We start from the raw sequence: 17,099 nt of genomic DNA, 5'->3' as shown, positions 1-17,099 counted from the left end.
ATAAAAATCAATTCATTAATAATTTGTTGCTGATTAATTAGCTGTCAGTTGATCTAAAAGATTAAATAACAAAAAATGTCTTCTCTGAGTGTGTTCCGCATTGGGAAATTTGTCTTTACATTTTTTTTTTTTTTTTTAAATGTATTATCAATCAATATGTTCTAAATAAACATATTGGAGGAATTTGATATTTTTCAAGCTGTAAATTGTCATGAAACATAGTTGGAAATTGGAAAAGTGTATTTAGTGAAACTATTGTTTGAGATTGAGAACATTGTGTGAGATAAAATACTAAATAATTGGGAGATATGATAATTATAAAAGGTTTGTGATAATGACCATAATGAGCAATGTTGTCATAGAGCTGACACACACATTACGTGTTAATGCGAATATAGGAAATTTAACCATTTGATGAAGAGGACCTTTAATAAGGTTACAAATATGAAAATACTATTTTGAGTACTTTAAAATCTCTTAAATATGGCTGAGTAAAAAACAAATCCACATCATGCACTCGTCCTGGCACCTTGTGACTGGACTCCCCGTCCAGGCTGGTGGTGGTGACGAAGCAGGTCCCATCCTGACGACTGGCGGAGAGAAGGATGAGGTCACAGGGAAAAGTCTCGTCCTCCCTCACCACAACGATGTCCCCCACCTGACGGAACACGACTCATCACACACACAATCCCATAATGGCTTTTTACATCCACAATAAAAGATAAGGATTTTGACGAGAGGTTCACACAAACAGAGAGTGAAAGACATGCAGACGTCCATTTTTCCCCGAAGGATTTAGAAGTTGCATAACAGATTATGCGAGCGGAGCAGCTTAAACTCAGATAAATCCCATCTCCACGGTGACTGTACACACACGCGCTCTGATTTTGCATGATTAATATATTCATCATTATTCCTGCTCCCAATTCACACTCTAATCCTCTCCGTTTGATCTGCGGAAGGGAGAAACCTTGGTGCAGAAAACCGGAGAAGACTCAAGAGACAGAGAGAAAGGACAGAGAGAGAGACAAAGACGGGGACAATGACTCACAAAGGGGGACATAAAAAACCAGGGTTTCTGGTGCAGGTGAAAAAATGAATTCCACTGCGATGGAAACACAAACTAATGCTCCGTGAACCGTTAATGCTGCGGAACTGTATCGAAGCCTCATTCCAAGATGACACTCAACATCCAGCACCGTCTCGACAGGAGCAGCAGACACAGCAGAATCTAAACATACCTGCACCCATTAAACACCCCTCTCGACACAGTGGTGTAACCGGACTGAATATTATACTTCGCCTCTACGTAGGAGGTGCTGAGCTCAACACTCATATAATGCAAACAGATACCTTTGTTTTTTATCCACGCTGGGATAATATGAGAGGGATTCTTTAGAGAAAAATGCAAGCTCAGTGAAACCGGTTCTTGCTTTACGACAGAAATCTTGACATTCAGCCCTGCTCCGGGTACCAGTACGGGGGATGTTCATTTAATTGTTAACCCACAGCTAAAGCCCAATGTTCTGCTGAGTTCTCCCCTGCCTGCACAGGAAGGTAATAACTCTGTGGATGTTTTGATGGTCCACTGGGCCACCAAAGCAGTGACATATCTCCTGGTGCTGCAGATGGCTGGTCTGACTGTGACAGACGGGAGTGTGTGCGAGGGAGAGCAACAGCGGGGCAGAGGGATGCCTACAGTTATACGATGAAGCAACAGCACAAATCACTACACTGGACATCTTTTATATTATTATGGTTTGGAACATTTGGGCTCCTTTCTGACCTGGTATCAACGTCCGTCCTGAGAGATCTGATCACAAATGTACAGCGCTAGATTTGTGTGTTTACCCCTGACATTAAAATGTGTCCTGAATGTGTCTACTATTGCTCCTTGTGATCGGGTCACTCCTATGGAAATAAACACCAGCGTTACTTTTTGTACGCTAAGACCAAATGAGGTTTTCCCCAGAGTTCATAGTCACTGCATTTGTTTGTGTGTCTGTACTTTGGCATGGACTGATGTTAAGACCACGTCTGAATGAGGTCGTAGACTTTAAATGACCACTCATGACATGTGTTAATATGCTTGAAGTCCCAGACTTAAATGCAACAGCTGAAGAGTGACTTGTGTATTGGTTATCAGTCCAGACAACAAAACAGAGTTTTACTTGTGTCATATTGTTTTAATAAAGATTAAACTGTGGTTTTATCTGAAATGATAAAACTGAATTCATGATTCAAATTGTTTTCGAAATCCCTTGTGCATGGCTACACAAGTTGAATTTGACGTTGTAAAATTAAAATCTATGCTACATAATATTGCTGAAAACATACCAAATATGATAGAATAAAAGTTAAAGGGTTTTTAGGGCATATCGAGGAATCAGACTGAGCCACGCTACCAAAGTGTGATCTGCTGTTGCATCAGAATGACGTAAGGGGATGACGACAGGAAGACCTGAATCTATAAAACACATCGGTCCTGTTGATTCCCGCGGGGGGAACTCATGCGTGGTGTGCCAGGGGACAGCGATTGTTCCCTCTACTACAGCTTCAGAGATATTAATTGGTGGGAAAGGCAAAAGTGAGCCTGAGAGGAAGAAGGAAACAAAGGTGGAGGGGACTGCGGAGAAGAGGCGGCGGGGTGAGACACGACAGATATAGAGAAATGTGAGCCACGCAGCAGTACAGCGGCTTTGTGGCCTCAGGTGCTGCGCTGCTCTAATGAGGCCATTCTTACCCGTAGCTTGTGACTCTGCGTCCTCACCACCTTCCCCTGCTGCACCATGTCCACGGGACACTCGTTTATGGAGCAGTCAGCTTTGTGTCTGAGCCAGTCCTCATAGCCCTGAGAGAGATGCAGCAGGAGAGGGAAGAGAGAACAAGATTATAACGGTGTGATTGTTGGCAAGAGAGGAAGAGAAAATATGGATTATTGTGCAGAGAGAACCGGGGCCAGAACGTAGCATGATAGAGAGAGAGAGAGAGAGAGAGAGAGAGAGAGAGAGAGAGAGAGGGAAGAGGGAAGAGGGAAGAGGTGGAAGTCATACTCTGTAAATAATTAGCTTTGTGCTCCCAGAGCTTAGTGACCTCTTTCCTGGATTTCTAAGCAACATGTCATGTTTTAGATTTATGTCCCGGTAAAACTCAGGCCTCCGTAGCCTGAACAGCTTCATCGATCACTGATAGCATCCCATCTCTCAGCTCCAGCACACGGCAGAGAGGATGCAGCTCCAGCTCGGCCGGAGTGATTAACAGAGGAGACTATTCATTATCATATTTCCCACATCACCAGACATATTCAATGGCGTGTCCCCTCTCTGAGCGAGGAATGCGTGTATGCAGACAACAGAGCGTCCCGATTGGCTGTGCGTATTCGATGCTGCGAGTTGGTGTGTGTGAAAGAGAAAGAGGGAAGGAGAGAGAGAGAGAGAGAGAGAGAGAGAAAGAGAGAGAGAGGGATCGTTGTGGGCAATATTTCCTGGAAATGCATGTGCTGTTTGTGTGTGTCCTACCTGTTTTATGGCGGTGACAGTGATAACAAAGAAGAGGGGCAGGCCACTGGTGACTGGGCTGGTGGGGGTGTCGATGATAAGCTGCAAAGAGGAGAGAGAGAGAGAGAGAGAGAGCGGTGCGGGGGTAGGGGTGGAAGAAGGGAGAGGCAGAGAGGAGAGATGCCAAGTGTGCAATGCTGAGTAAGGAAGTACAGCAGGGAGAAAAAAGCCTCCGTAATAAGGACTTGAGCATCAATCTTGCAAACTTGAAGTGTCCCAGTAATCAAATCTTGTTTTATATATATTCCATCTGCACTCATACAGGAGAAGAACACAACAAAGAGGGAGCTCTACAACTGACAGAAAGAAAAAGAGGAGGCATGCCAACATTGCTGCTGTGCACGTTGCCCAGTTTGTCCCGTTGAGAGGGTGCAGTATTTCACATGCTACTGATGAAACACCAAAACTGTGGCTACGCTGCATTCAAGTAAATTGTTGTCTCCTCCTCAATAAAGTCGCCCTCTTTGTATGATCATTCCAAATTTGGTTCGATATTGTGTTTAAAAGAAAAAGCTGTTTCTCTTTGATTAAGAATTAGATAGAAAGACGTTGAGGCACTCAATATTTCAGGATAACACATGTTAACAAACACAATTTTTTTTCATGATCACATAACCTTAAAACTCAGGACAGAGGATTTCACTGTAAATCTTCGATAATTGCTTTTATTGTGAAATCAGGAAATCTGATGACAGGGTCTTCAACCAATCCTGAGTTCATTTAAGGTTAAGAGGATTAAGAAATGACTCAAAATGACAATATCAGTGAAAGTGAAAAAATGTCTGAGAGTTAATATAAGAAAAGTTTGTGCGCTCTGAAATTATGTGAAGAACTGCCATTCATTCTGGTGGAGACATGGATGTACACAGTTAATTTAACCAAATGATCTGCTGCTTTCAAGTCAACTTAGACCTTGAAGACTTTATACCTTGCCTCAGTATTGTTTTTGAAAATCATCACTGAAAGAATTTCTACAGTATATGGTTACCTACTGTACCTATGACAAATTAAGCAGTGCATGCCATGGACTATAATTAAGGGCCAGTTTTATGTGGGCATGAAAAATATTACATCACTAAATTAACTCATGAAATCTGTTTTTGTCCAACTAGTGCTCTAGATTTTTTTTAACAGTTGCTTTCTAGAGTAGGCCGATAATTGTTGTTGATAGTGTAATAATGAAAATTTAAAAAATTGACAAATATGTCTTTACTAGACTAGTTTTAAAGATATTTTGGGCACTAGGGTCTTAATCAGTTGGACAGAATTATCTAACCTAAGATGCGTGAGTCTATGGGGCAGCCGATTAACCAGGTGAGTTATGTAGGCACCCCACTGGACGCTAGACATTTATTCATCAATGTATGAACTTAAACACAAAAATATTTGAAAATAAAATTGTTCCTGCCACTTAAATATATGTGCACTCCAAGTATTATTTCGTATATTTAACAGACAATCAAAAAACTGAATTCTGCAAAATAACCTTACCAGCATTGTAAGTGCAGACATTAGACAAAGCAGTGTATCTGTGAATTGGTTGTGTTTTCTGTTTTTCATTTGACAAACAAGAGCTAAGAGAGGGTTTCTGTGGCGCCTCAGTCTTTGCAGATCAAACAGGTGGAAACAACCACAGCTCATTTCTTTAATGAAAATCTCACCTGGACCAGAAATATGACCAAGAAGTAGAAGTTAGCGATTCTTCTGAACTGCTCAAAGAGGTTCTTGGGAACGAAGTTCCAGAAGGTGTACTGTGGGTCAGAGCGACAGCTGAATTACCATCACACACATAAAAACACAGAGCGAGGAAACGATGGCACATCCGAACAATCCTTCTGGCAAGACAAATGGTGATGCACGACTCGCCAACCACGTGGAAGCGAAGTGTGTCATGCTTTAAAAAACGTGTTCACAATAGGGATTACATGGTTGTCTGAGTGTGAGACAAAGGGATGACATGATGATGAACGGCGTTACAGGCACTGACTCACCTTGGAGGAGACAATGCGGTTGTCGGGGTAACGCTGAGGGATGTAGGCCTCAGCTCCCGGAGGGGGTTCTTTATGTCCGATGTACACTGTCCGGCTGTCTGGCCAGTCCTCCTCCCCCACACACTGATAGAGACAGAGATGACATATAGATATATAAACAGAAATACAGGTAGAGAGGAGGAGAATGGGTTGTACTCACACTGTCCAACTGAGTTCACTTACAATTCATGACCTACTTACTATTATCTGTCTTATATTATCATAAAACTAATTCAAATAGTAATTATTATTTATCATAAATTTGAAGACACACAGACACACAGACACACACACACACACACACACACACACACACACACACACACACACACACACACACACACACACACACACACACACACACACACACACACACACACACACACACACACACACACACACACACACACACACACACACACACACACACACACACACACACACACACAGAGACAGATGAACTGATTCATTTTAACCGGATCTTGGGATCAACACTGACCTTTTCAAAGCTGATCAAATATGGGCAATGATGTGACTGATTCACAACAATAAATATTAAACTCCAATGAATTAGTTAATGATGCCAGCTTGGTGTTACTTTAAATATAAAATGATTCCAATGAGAATGCAATACATTGACTTTAAATGTGTGAAAAAGATCAGATCAATACCTTGTATCCTCATCAGTACTGTACGATCAGTATGGTTTGGGAATCAGTACTGAAGGTGTATCACTGCATTCCTACTAAACAACTATTGGAGTTCTTCATTAATACAATAAATGTAACAAATATAAATAAAATGTTACTATTTCTGGTCCGTTAAGTATTGATCAACTGAGAAAGACACGGGCTGACTGTCCTGGATCAAACACACAAACAGAACACTATGTCACACCACTTCAAAAACTTCTTTTCACAAACAAGCCCACAGACCGAGGTCCAACTGAGAGATGAGTGTGTATGTTGAGTTGGTGTGTTTGTTGAGTTTGTGTGTTTGTTGAGTTGGTGTGTAGGTGGGATCAGCTCTCTGTAACGCAAGTGTTTATCTGTCATTTTATCTTTTCAGGTCCTCCAGCAGGACATCTCTGCACCCAGCGGCTCCATCCTTTAACATTTATTTTTCCTCTGCACACGTTTGAAAACACAATAGGATAAATACATCATGTGCATGAACACCCCCCCCCCCCCCCACCCCCCAATTTCAGTTCTTCGCTCATCTATATTACATCTAAGTAGCTCCCCGGGGACTAGCACAGTGCATTCTGGGAGTTTTATTCAGCTCATATTTTTTCCAAGGTGTCTCTGTTAAAAAATGCTATCATGGGAAGAGAAAAAATAAAAAACAAGAGTCGAGACACCATTCAGCTGTATGTTTCCATCTGGCTCGTAATGCTTCGACCTGAGTGAGTGTAACTCTTGGTACTGCAGCTACAGCCTGACACAGCTCAGAGGAGAAGTGTTGACCATTAGCAGAAAAGTTTGGGAACAAGCACCTCGGTGGATTCAGCGCTTCACTGCTTTAAAAGTCCTCAAACACTTTGGCAGATGTCCAACACTTTTCTGAGTCTGCGTGATGTAAATTTAACAGTTTGATCCTGTTACATGTCTTCTCCGTAACCTTGAAGATTCAAATCCATAGATTTTAATAAGTGTACGTTGGGACACAAGAAATTAAATGAAGGCCGATGTAACTTTTCATAGTGTGATACAGCTGCAATAAAACCAGAGATAACTGCAGCAGAGAAAAACTCAAGAGTCACACATTCAGACTTAACCACTGCTATCAACAGGCGCTTAGGAGGGGGATAAAAATAGGCAGCGAGCTAACAGTGTCAGCCGACTCCAAAACATTAAGGGGGGGGGGGAGACATGACCCAGAGTGATGATGCAGTGAAATGAAAGGAAAGAGAGAGAGAGAGGGGGAAAGAGAAGCAGATTGGAGGAGGATAAATGAAAGAGAACGAGCACATGTTGATGGAAAAGAGAGCAGAGAATGTAAATGATCAAAGCAAACAAATCAAAAACACATACATACAATCTGTCCTAGGGATATGAAGTGACATGTTCACTGGTCTCAAATCAGTAGAAAGTCAAAACAAGAATGTCGCTCGTGTTGAATTTATCTGACGGCTTGGAAAAGGAGAGGAAGGAAACAGGAAGGAGTTTGATCATCGGCACCAAAGGTGTCTCTCAGTCAAACCAATATTAAAATACCGACTTAACCAACCACTTTATTCTACTTCCTTAATCCTAATTTTCTCCTTCCAAGATTCGCATTTCCCTGATTCCTCATTCTTCCCATCATATCTCTCTATCTGGGCCGTTCTGCCCCAGCGAGTGTCACACCCTGACAGTGTGACTGTGGCGGAGCGGTGGAAAGGGACACAGAGAGATTGCATTGTGGTTTGTGGTTATCTGATCATTAATCCTCCCTGATCTGTATCAACCCCGGCCCCACTGTTCCCTTTTCATGCCGCCGCTCCATCAGACAGAGTGCCCGGCTGGTTGGTTGGAGGCTTTGTCTTTGTTAACAACACTGAAACCGCCTCCTCACTCACAGGCTGGTCTGACAACAATCCTAAACAACGGCAACAGCAAACCTCCCACCATAGCGACTTCTCCTGCTGCGTTTGCTTCATACTGTACAGGGGTGTGTTCTTCTAGCGTGGATGTTTAGACTCTGAAGAAAGAGCAGATGCAGGGCTGCTATTTTTAACATTTTGCATCCTGCTTTAAAAAGCCAACAAGGTATTTTTAGCCCTCTCCTGGTCTGATCGTCTGCCTTACATTTCCAGTGGGCAAAGCTTCGCAGGCTTTATGGTGGAGAAAGTAACCTCTGACCCCTGAAGTTTCATTCGATGCTGTCTTAGTGATGGAGGTCCTCTCTACCACAGAGGTGTAATAAAAGGAATGCATCATAAACTGGCCTGATTAAATGGTCATGTCTTGGCCCTACGCCACCTATCCACTGTTACACCGTGCAGTGCTGGAGAAGGTTAACTCACAGATCAAATTGTCTTAATGAACTACTCGTGTTGGCTGGACAGAAAAAAGTGTGTGGACAAGTTTCAACGCTGTCTCAATGTGTTTGTTTGTGAGCAGCGTTTCGCAAAAACTACTGAGCAGAATCCCACGGAATTCAGCAGAAGGATGAAATACGGGGCAAGAAAAAAAGTATTATGTTTTAACACAGATCAAGACTACAGGGTTTTTTTCAATCCCTTTTTTTATATTGCAAAATGGAGATTTCTTGACATTGTCATCATTTGCCCAGAAAATAAAAAATGGATCTTGTTGTCTTAGCATATTCAAAGCCTAATGTAAGTGCTATTTTTTATAAATGATTACAATAAAACAGCACAGTAGTTCTCAAATAGATATTACTTGTAAGTTAATATTAACACCCCGTAACTGTTACTATCACATCGCTAACTGGGCTAACTGACAAAATTAGCTCAATAATATAAGACTATCTTAGATTGAAAGCTAAGTTAGGTTGGCTGAAAAATGTTCAACATACATGACCTGACACAAAATTAAATGATAGTTTATATTGATGTCAGATTACAAATAATCAAATACCTAAAATAGGCTCAGTAAACATTAGGCTAAACAACTAGCTAAATAGCAATGGTAAGATTAGCATATTCTGTTCATTCCAAACTGTATAAATAGTACAAACTGTAAAACAAGTATTCTTCATTTATACATAAATAAAACAACACTGACAAAGGTCAGTTTAGGTAAATATGATATGTTATGATGTAACAGTTGGTGATGCTAAAGTGACTTTATGATAATTCATTTAAAAACATTTCCAATATTGATATATCGCTGATGTAGCCAACATAAAAAGAATGAAATAACAAATGAAATAAATCATTTTTGTTGTCAAATTCTATGACAAAGACATCTTACTGAGGCTTGATATTTTACAGTTACACCATCAACTTTATTGTAAATAACTATTGATAACATAACAATATTAATATATGAATGAATGAATATATGGAGACTTTTGTTTTTACATTAAATGTTAATATAAAGGCATATCCTTTTAGAAAGTTTATTTTATAATATTGATATTTATTATAATCAGCAAACATAAACGCTGATACTGATATGAAAGGCTCAGATCAGCCAATTTCAGTCAACCTATAAGTCTGTGCAAGAAACAGAGATAGAAAAAGAAAAGGGGTTATTGGTTATTAGCGGAAGCTGTGAAGTCTGTCATAGCGTCGAGCAAAAGATAAAAAGAGCCTGGAGACCTTGATCAGCTTAAAAGGAAGGAGGCTACCTGTTCAACGTGCTCTCCACTGCTACTCATTCACCATTAATCACCATGGCAACACAGTATGCCAGCAGCTTCGCTACACCTGCGAGTTTAAAACACAAAGAAACAGCTTCACACGCGGAGGCTGCACTATACATAGAGTGAAGATCACTCGGGTAACATGTTCTCTCAAATGTAATGCTGTGAGACCGGATTTGACAAGATATTATGAGACTTTAAGGAAAATGTGCTGCCCCAGACAACGTCCTCTAGATCCTCTCTGTGCTTTTATTTTTGCTTCAGCTGGAAACTTCTTAAGACCATATTCTCTGTGGAAAATCCTTTTTTGGAACAAAGTGGAAAATGAAACATCAAAAGCAGCAGAGAGGAAGTGACTAATGAAATACAGCGAGGGATCATAGCTCACAGAGACAGTGAGCACCATTAGCTGCTATAATTATTTATAAGAGGATATTATTTTGGGGGATAGTGCAGCACAGGTGGAGACGTAACACACAAATGTACCAGCGCTTTTGTACATACACACAATCTCGGACTACACCAACATTACATCATCAACTCTGCTACAGACACAAAGATCCACACTTCTATGGAGTTTTAGAGCCACTGAAACGGAGAAGTTTGGGAATGTTGGTGCCCGTGTTTTAGTTTGAAAACCCCCAGGGCAGTGTTTTAATGTGTTGGACAAAAGTGGAGACGACTGGGTCTTTTCGGTCAGGACGGAACTGGCCTCTGCTACCAGTGGAGAACACAACATGGATAATAAATTGCAAGTGTTGTCTTTGCTAACAGCTGTCCTCCTCAGACATGGAAGTGGTCACGTGATGTGCATTTTCAGTTGTGGATGTATCAAGGGGATTAAAACCAATACGGCACCAGTACACTCGCGTCGACAGAAGTTGTTTGACACTAGTAACTCTGTCTGCAACAAAATCGAAAGGATAAATGTGAGATTACTTTAAAAAATGACAAAAATTGTATCTTGTTGTTGCCCCAGCTTCCTCATCCACTTGACTCGCTGTGATCCAACTGTTACATAAGTCTCTAATCCAGCTGTGCTACTTCTCCTCTGCTGTCTCCTTTCTCTCCCACCACTGTAATCTGCATGCTAAATAAACGTCTTTCTCATCAACAACATACTAAGATGACGCTAAAACGGTGTTGTCTAATAAAACCTCTGTCTTCAGGGCCGGCTGTGGGACCTAAAAAAATCTTGAATCCCGAAGCATCACAACCGATGCACGGCTGTTTTCTCAGATTTGCATGCAGGCTGGCGGGCAAAGCTCGGCCAAAACTCAAATCCTGCGTATATTTGTCACCTACAGCCGCTGTCTCTCCGCCAGGGCCCCATCTCCAAGGGGGGCAGGGGACAGGAATAGCTTGCCCTTAACCGTTTGTAGCGGTGAGTAGTGTGGTAAACAGTGATCGAGCTCTGCCTTTCAACACCAGCCAGGGCACTCGCAGAGCTGTAAAGCTGCGAGGAGCCTTTCTAAAGCCCCGCAGCTCTCCTGGACTCCTGGCCCCTTACGGCTCAAAGAGAGACATCGCTGCCCTCTCGCTTTTGTCTGCGGAGGTCGTGAGAGGTCCCTGAAAGAATAACAGTTATACATTCGGAGATAAGATGTAAAGGAGGGCGAGGAGAGAGGGGGCTAGAGAGCAAATCAAGCCAAAGACACGACAGCGGAGTGGCCACGAGGCCAAGATATAAATCAAAATGTTGTCATCTTCACAAGAGGCTGTTACATGAGCGTACACTCTCCTAACTCTAAGGTGTTAGGTCATTTTTAATATGACCATCACCCATATATGCCTCTTATCCAGATCATGACCCCACGCTGTTCTCATGGTGTGTGTCTGTCTGAGGCATCACGCCATCGCTGTTATTATTACAAGATGAAGAAAGGGCACAGAGGAGGAGGAAGTGGAGACAGTGGTCACACAAACACACACACACACACAGACTCACACACACATACACACGCAGGATCTGTTCAAACCACAGATCATTTTACAGATAAATCTCATTATAAATAAAATCTCTTCCTGTCACGTCCTGACCCCGTGTCTGCTGACATACCAGAACAAGAGTGCACACACACACACACAAACATTTCAATAGTGCTTAGCCGTTCTTTTTAGCCTACACCACAATAAAATGCTGCATTTGGACTTTAAGCACTGCAAAATACCATGACACCGTATGACACCGTATTACTCTTTACTGAACTGTAAAGTCAGAAAACAGGCTCATACACGCGGCCTTCAGAAAATATAATTTCCTTATCATATTAAAGTGCTGCCCTGGAAACATTTGAATAACTGCCTGTGGTTATAACACAGTTCATCAGGCGACACAGTTCACACCTCACAGTGAAAGTCGAGGCACCAGTTGTTCAGTGCAACTTCATTAATTATATAATGAATTTAATTATTGTTTGAACAGACGTGTGTACAAAACCTTTTTATAGAGCCCGACTGATGTGGATTTTTGGGGGATGATACTGATACCAATAATCTGGAGTAATTCATTTCCGAATCGGATATATTGGCCAATAATCATATTAGACTAGCATATACCATTTCACCCCTTCGAGTTTAGACTTTGAGAATTGACGGAATACCGATCCAAGACCACTGTATTTGAAAAAACAACTTATGTAATGTGTTTCAACAGCTGTATGCTACTAACCCTGTATGGAAGTGATGACTGCTATCATTGGTGTATGGCCTATTGCTAGTGTTGTTATTGGCATCATTAGAGTCACCCCTTGAAACTGAAGTCTTGCATTCGATAGGCCTTCACGTAGCTCGTTATACTTGTAGCTCGTTATACTTGTGGGACTTTCCAGGGTGAAATATTATCAAATTACCAAAACTGATATGTTATCAGCCAACTGGTAAATCATTCAGGCTCCACTATTTTAACCTAGTGCTCTTCCTAGAACTGCACCCGTTGATCACATTGTTCAATTATCGAGTTGTTTTAATTCCTATTTTCTACAGGTACATGTTGGACACATGTCCCACGTCAATGGAGGTTAAGTGCAGGACTTTATCGTCCACTTCTAGTTTAGTCTGGTAGGTTGTGTTGAATAGAAACTGCAAATTAATGTGTAGTTAACAAACCAAAGCAGAAACAAGCAAAGAAGAGTCGAGAAACACAAATGTCCCTCAAACCAAAATACATCAAGGACGAGCCACAAATCAATGACAGGCGGATAATAAAGAGAAGAAGATATGAAGTGAAGGCTCATAAACTTGCCCAGTGGAGTTAAGTGAACTGAATCACACGTGCTTTAATGGCTGAAGATGATTTATCAAGTCTTCATTGTCTTTCTTTTGGGGGGGGGATAAAATTCTGAAAGCATTTGAGGCCGGCTACGTTCAGGCGCTGACCTTGATGAGAGTTTACCGCTCTCCATCCAAAGAATGGACTCGGCCGCTATCTGCTTATCATGTTAATCACAGCGCGTGATGTAATGTTTGTTCTTCTGCGTGGACTCATTAAGCGAGCAGCAACTCAGAATGTGTCAGGGTTAACAGAAGGTGAGACGCCGGTAATAACAGGCCCAGATATACATCAAGCGTGCGTCCGATTCTTAATCAATGTGCGGTTGATTGAATTAATGATTAATTCCTTGTCTCCTTCATGCTGTTGCAGAGCGAGGCTGCGGAGGGGAAAAGGGTGAGAGACGAGGGGCGTCTTCACTGACCCCGTCCTCCTCATCCTCCTGCTGTTCACCCTCAGTGGTGGATCTGATTTCCCCTGATATTAGTCCGGCTGGAGCATCCGTCAAGCTCCCTTCACACTGTCACATGCCTGCTACACACACACACACAGACAAACACACACACACACACACACTCATTTGTACAAGCTTGAGGAACCAGGCAAACAAAAGCATGCAGCAACACGCACATAGTTATCTTCACAGCACCTGAGCCATGTTGGGAGGTCAGGTGAAAAGGTCGCAGACGGTACAGTATAGAACAGATGTGTCAATACTCCAGAGGTGCCCAGTTTGATGAGCAGCACCAGGCCTGCCAGAGCTGGTTCCTTCTTAACAACCCCCCCACACACACACACATGCACACCCAACCAACCAGCTGCCTCCTGTCCTGGCAGAGAATCAGAGGCTGCTGATGATGCCGGCCTCATTAAATCAGACCGACCAGTAATAGGGTTAAGGCTCGCCGCCATCCGCTCTGTTATGATGTGAATAATTCCTGCTCAAAGACGAGATTGATGAAGATGAGGCCATGTTGGATTACTCAACACTGGCCTATGTTAAGTCCCTTTTCCACTTGTCAAAAAAAAACATCAACACCCTCTCACATCAGGTTTTTATCGTCTCCGTTCAACAAGGATGGAAACAAGACAATTTTGGTGTAAAATGTATAATTTTGGCGTAAAAGAACTGAACTGGATCACACAATCACCACTTGACGGATAACCACAAAACTTGGTGGAAAGATGTGGATCAGGGAAGATTCCATTTCACTTTGGTGTGGATCGCTTTCTCTGACATTGTGAAATAGGACATTTTTGTTGACTTGTCAGAGAATAATTCATGGATCTTTACGGAAAGTTAGACTGACATGTATTAGTGTGTGCAATTAGGTGCAGAGCCAAATAACAATCCAGATCTAGGGAATCTAACCATTTTTCTTTTAGGAGACAAACTAGTTGTAGGATTTGATTTAGTCGAGCATCTGTAGTTTACCCCGCACCACCTTCCTGCTGCCGAAAGAGCCTCTGCAAGGCCTCTGGAGTCAGCGCCTGAGTCCTGACTGGGATTTATTTCCTCTGCAGACCCGAGCGACCAGGACCAGGTTTAGTATGCATGCATGTTGTGGCTCACTGAAAACAAAGTTAAAAGTGGGCCAGCCAAGTTCATTCCAATTCTACACAGTCACCAGCCGTCACTGCAGCCACTAGCACATTCCCCCACATTCAGCTCCACATAGGGATAAAACGCACAGTGTAAAGCCCACAGTGCATAAACCTGCCAGAGCCAAAGCGGCTCAGGTGAAATGTTTATGGCTGCAGATGAGCTGAGTTTAACGACACTGCACGACCACGCTTAAAGACTCTGACTCGCGATGCAGACAGCGTGCACTCCAATGTGCAACATGCACACAAGTTAACATGACACGTATATTCTATATTTCTTCACACGCAGGAGGGCTGGACATGAATCGGTCGTGGTTAAGGTTGGGGATAAGGTTGTGTGTGGTCCATGTATTACACAAGTTGTGAGGACATACATCATTATGAGGACTTGTCTTCCTAATGGGGACAAAAAGCGAGTGACTATAACTAAAATCATTACATTTGAAAGCGACAACCTGCTTAAAGATCAGGTTTAGGTTTGGGTTAAGTTTTGGTTTAAGTTAGGTTTAGAGTAAGATTTAGGTTAAGGTTGAAGTCAGGGTAAGGTTAAGTTTTAGTCTTAGGTCGGGTTTAGAGTAAGATTATGTTTACGTCATGGTTCAGGTTAGAGTAAGGTTTAAGATCAATTTTGTCAAGTAGTAACTAAGGTTGAGTTTATAGTTAATATCTGGAAAATCAATACGAATCAATGTGTGTATGTATGTGTCTGTTGTGTGTGTGTGTGTGTGTGTGTGTGTGTGTGTGTGTGTGTATGCGTGTGTGTGCGTGTGTGTGTGTGTGATGGGGGGGCCTTACGAATCTGCGGATGATATTCCGGAGCAGAGTGAAATCCATCCTTCTCACAGCTCCGCTCCGGCGGGGACCAAAGCTCTGTTAGCGGGGACTGTTGAGCTGTGCTCGGCTCTTGGTTGATGCTACCTACGGTGTCTCTCTCCAGCAGCATCCATCGCTCACCATCACCACCTCCAGCACCGCGGCCGCCGCGTCTGTGATAGCGGGGAGCAGCGGTGTTCCAGGCGGCTTGGTTTCATGGCATCCCTGCGAAGAGCCATGCGTGCGGCGACCGAGCGAACACAACGACCCCCGCGCTCCCGCCGCCGCTGCTGGCTACATTTCAGGGGAAACCGCGGTGCATGCGAGGAAAAAAAAAAACAGCTCCGGGTCCTTCTGCTGCGGTGGCTCGGCGCCGGGTGAGAGTGCTTTATTCCTGCGGGAGAGAGGTGCCTGCGGTCCCGTGTAGCTGCGGTGGCTCCTCGGTGTCTTCGGTCCTCAGCCGTCAGATGACCACGCGGCGCATGCGCACTGAGCCCCTGGATTCATCCGTCACTATGAGAAGTGAGCACAGTTCACATGTAGAGAGAAACACACAGAAACATAAAGTGTTAAAAAGTAACAACAACTATTATCACCACAACAGGCTCATAGGAACATCGACCAGTGAGGAAGTAGTTTGAATTAGAACTGGAAGAACTGTTCAGATCCTTAAACAGGGTTTTAAAGCAACTCCATTTAATCATGAAATGGGATTAATAATTTAATCATATTTAACTGTGATTGTTATACATTTTTTATCAACCTTTGTTTTAATAATTCATGTAAATACATCATAAACAATTTAGCCGAGTCAAAATAGTCAAATTTGCCGACTAGCAAAGTCAAAAATGAAATCCTCAGGAAATCCATTGACAGAAAGTTTACTGGAAAGTCTTGGGAAAAACATTGCAGTAATTTTTCATATAAAAATGTAGAATAAACAAGTGCAATTATGTCATTGCGTCTAAATACCTGATCTTAACGTACGTTCTTCACTCTGTGACCTCTGTATTGTTGGTTTCACTGTTTGATGTAAGTTACTTCACCGACTGTATATTTAACCCGAGTATAATTAGACAGAGATGTCTCACATGCACTACATACCAAGCTCTTTGGTAATGTTCCATGTTACCCTCTACTTCCTGGTAACTAATGGCTTTATTCGTGGTTAATATATCCTACAAGTATAAAAAAGGTTTTGGTGGCAGGTTATGAAAATCCCATTTGTCCCATATGGCTTTTCTGGGTCTCCTGATTTCTAACAAGCTACAAATGATATAGTTTCAACAACAACAAAAAAAACGATTTAAGGTGTTTGTTCATGAAGTATGCAGTTGTAAGTATTAATCATAGTTTTGATGGGTCACCTCTGTCACTTTCTGGAGTCTAACCAGTCTAATGTAATCTCTAATTTATCATTAAGTTTTCTGAACATTAATTAAACCCCTTGATACAGTCTTTTCCATACTGGATTTTTCCAGTTACGGATTTCTTTTGTGCTAAAGGCAA

The 17,099-nt window shown here is 42.3% G+C and overlaps 1 protein-coding gene across 2 annotated transcripts in view; it reads right to left on the bottom strand.

Moving 5' to 3' along the window:
• The window catches only part of LOC133967613 (phospholipid-transporting ATPase IH-like), a 35,028-nt gene extending 18,977 nt beyond the window's left edge, over window positions 1-16,051 (bottom strand). For both annotated transcript variants that reach the window (XM_062403182.1, XM_062403183.1), the window contains exons 1-6: window positions 15,573-16,051; window positions 5,549-5,671; window positions 5,219-5,308; window positions 3,519-3,599; window positions 2,744-2,851; window positions 530-658 (exon numbers count right to left, since the gene is read on the bottom strand). In XM_062403182.1, coding sequence (XP_062259166.1) covers window positions 530-658; window positions 2,744-2,851; window positions 3,519-3,599; window positions 5,219-5,308; window positions 5,549-5,671; window positions 15,573-15,611 — 570 coding nt within the window. In that variant the 5' untranslated portion in view covers window positions 15,612-16,051. The remainder of the gene's footprint in view (window positions 1-529; window positions 659-2,743; window positions 2,852-3,518; window positions 3,600-5,218; window positions 5,309-5,548; window positions 5,672-15,572) is intronic.
• Between the last annotated feature and the right edge of the window lie 1,048 nt (window positions 16,052-17,099).

Source organism: Platichthys flesus, chromosome 13 (genome assembly GCF_949316205.1).
Source record: "Platichthys flesus chromosome 13, fPlaFle2.1, whole genome shotgun sequence".
Taxonomy (NCBI): Eukaryota; Metazoa; Chordata; class Actinopteri; order Pleuronectiformes; family Pleuronectidae; genus Platichthys; species Platichthys flesus.
This window is presented reverse-complemented; position numbering and strand designations above follow the sequence as displayed.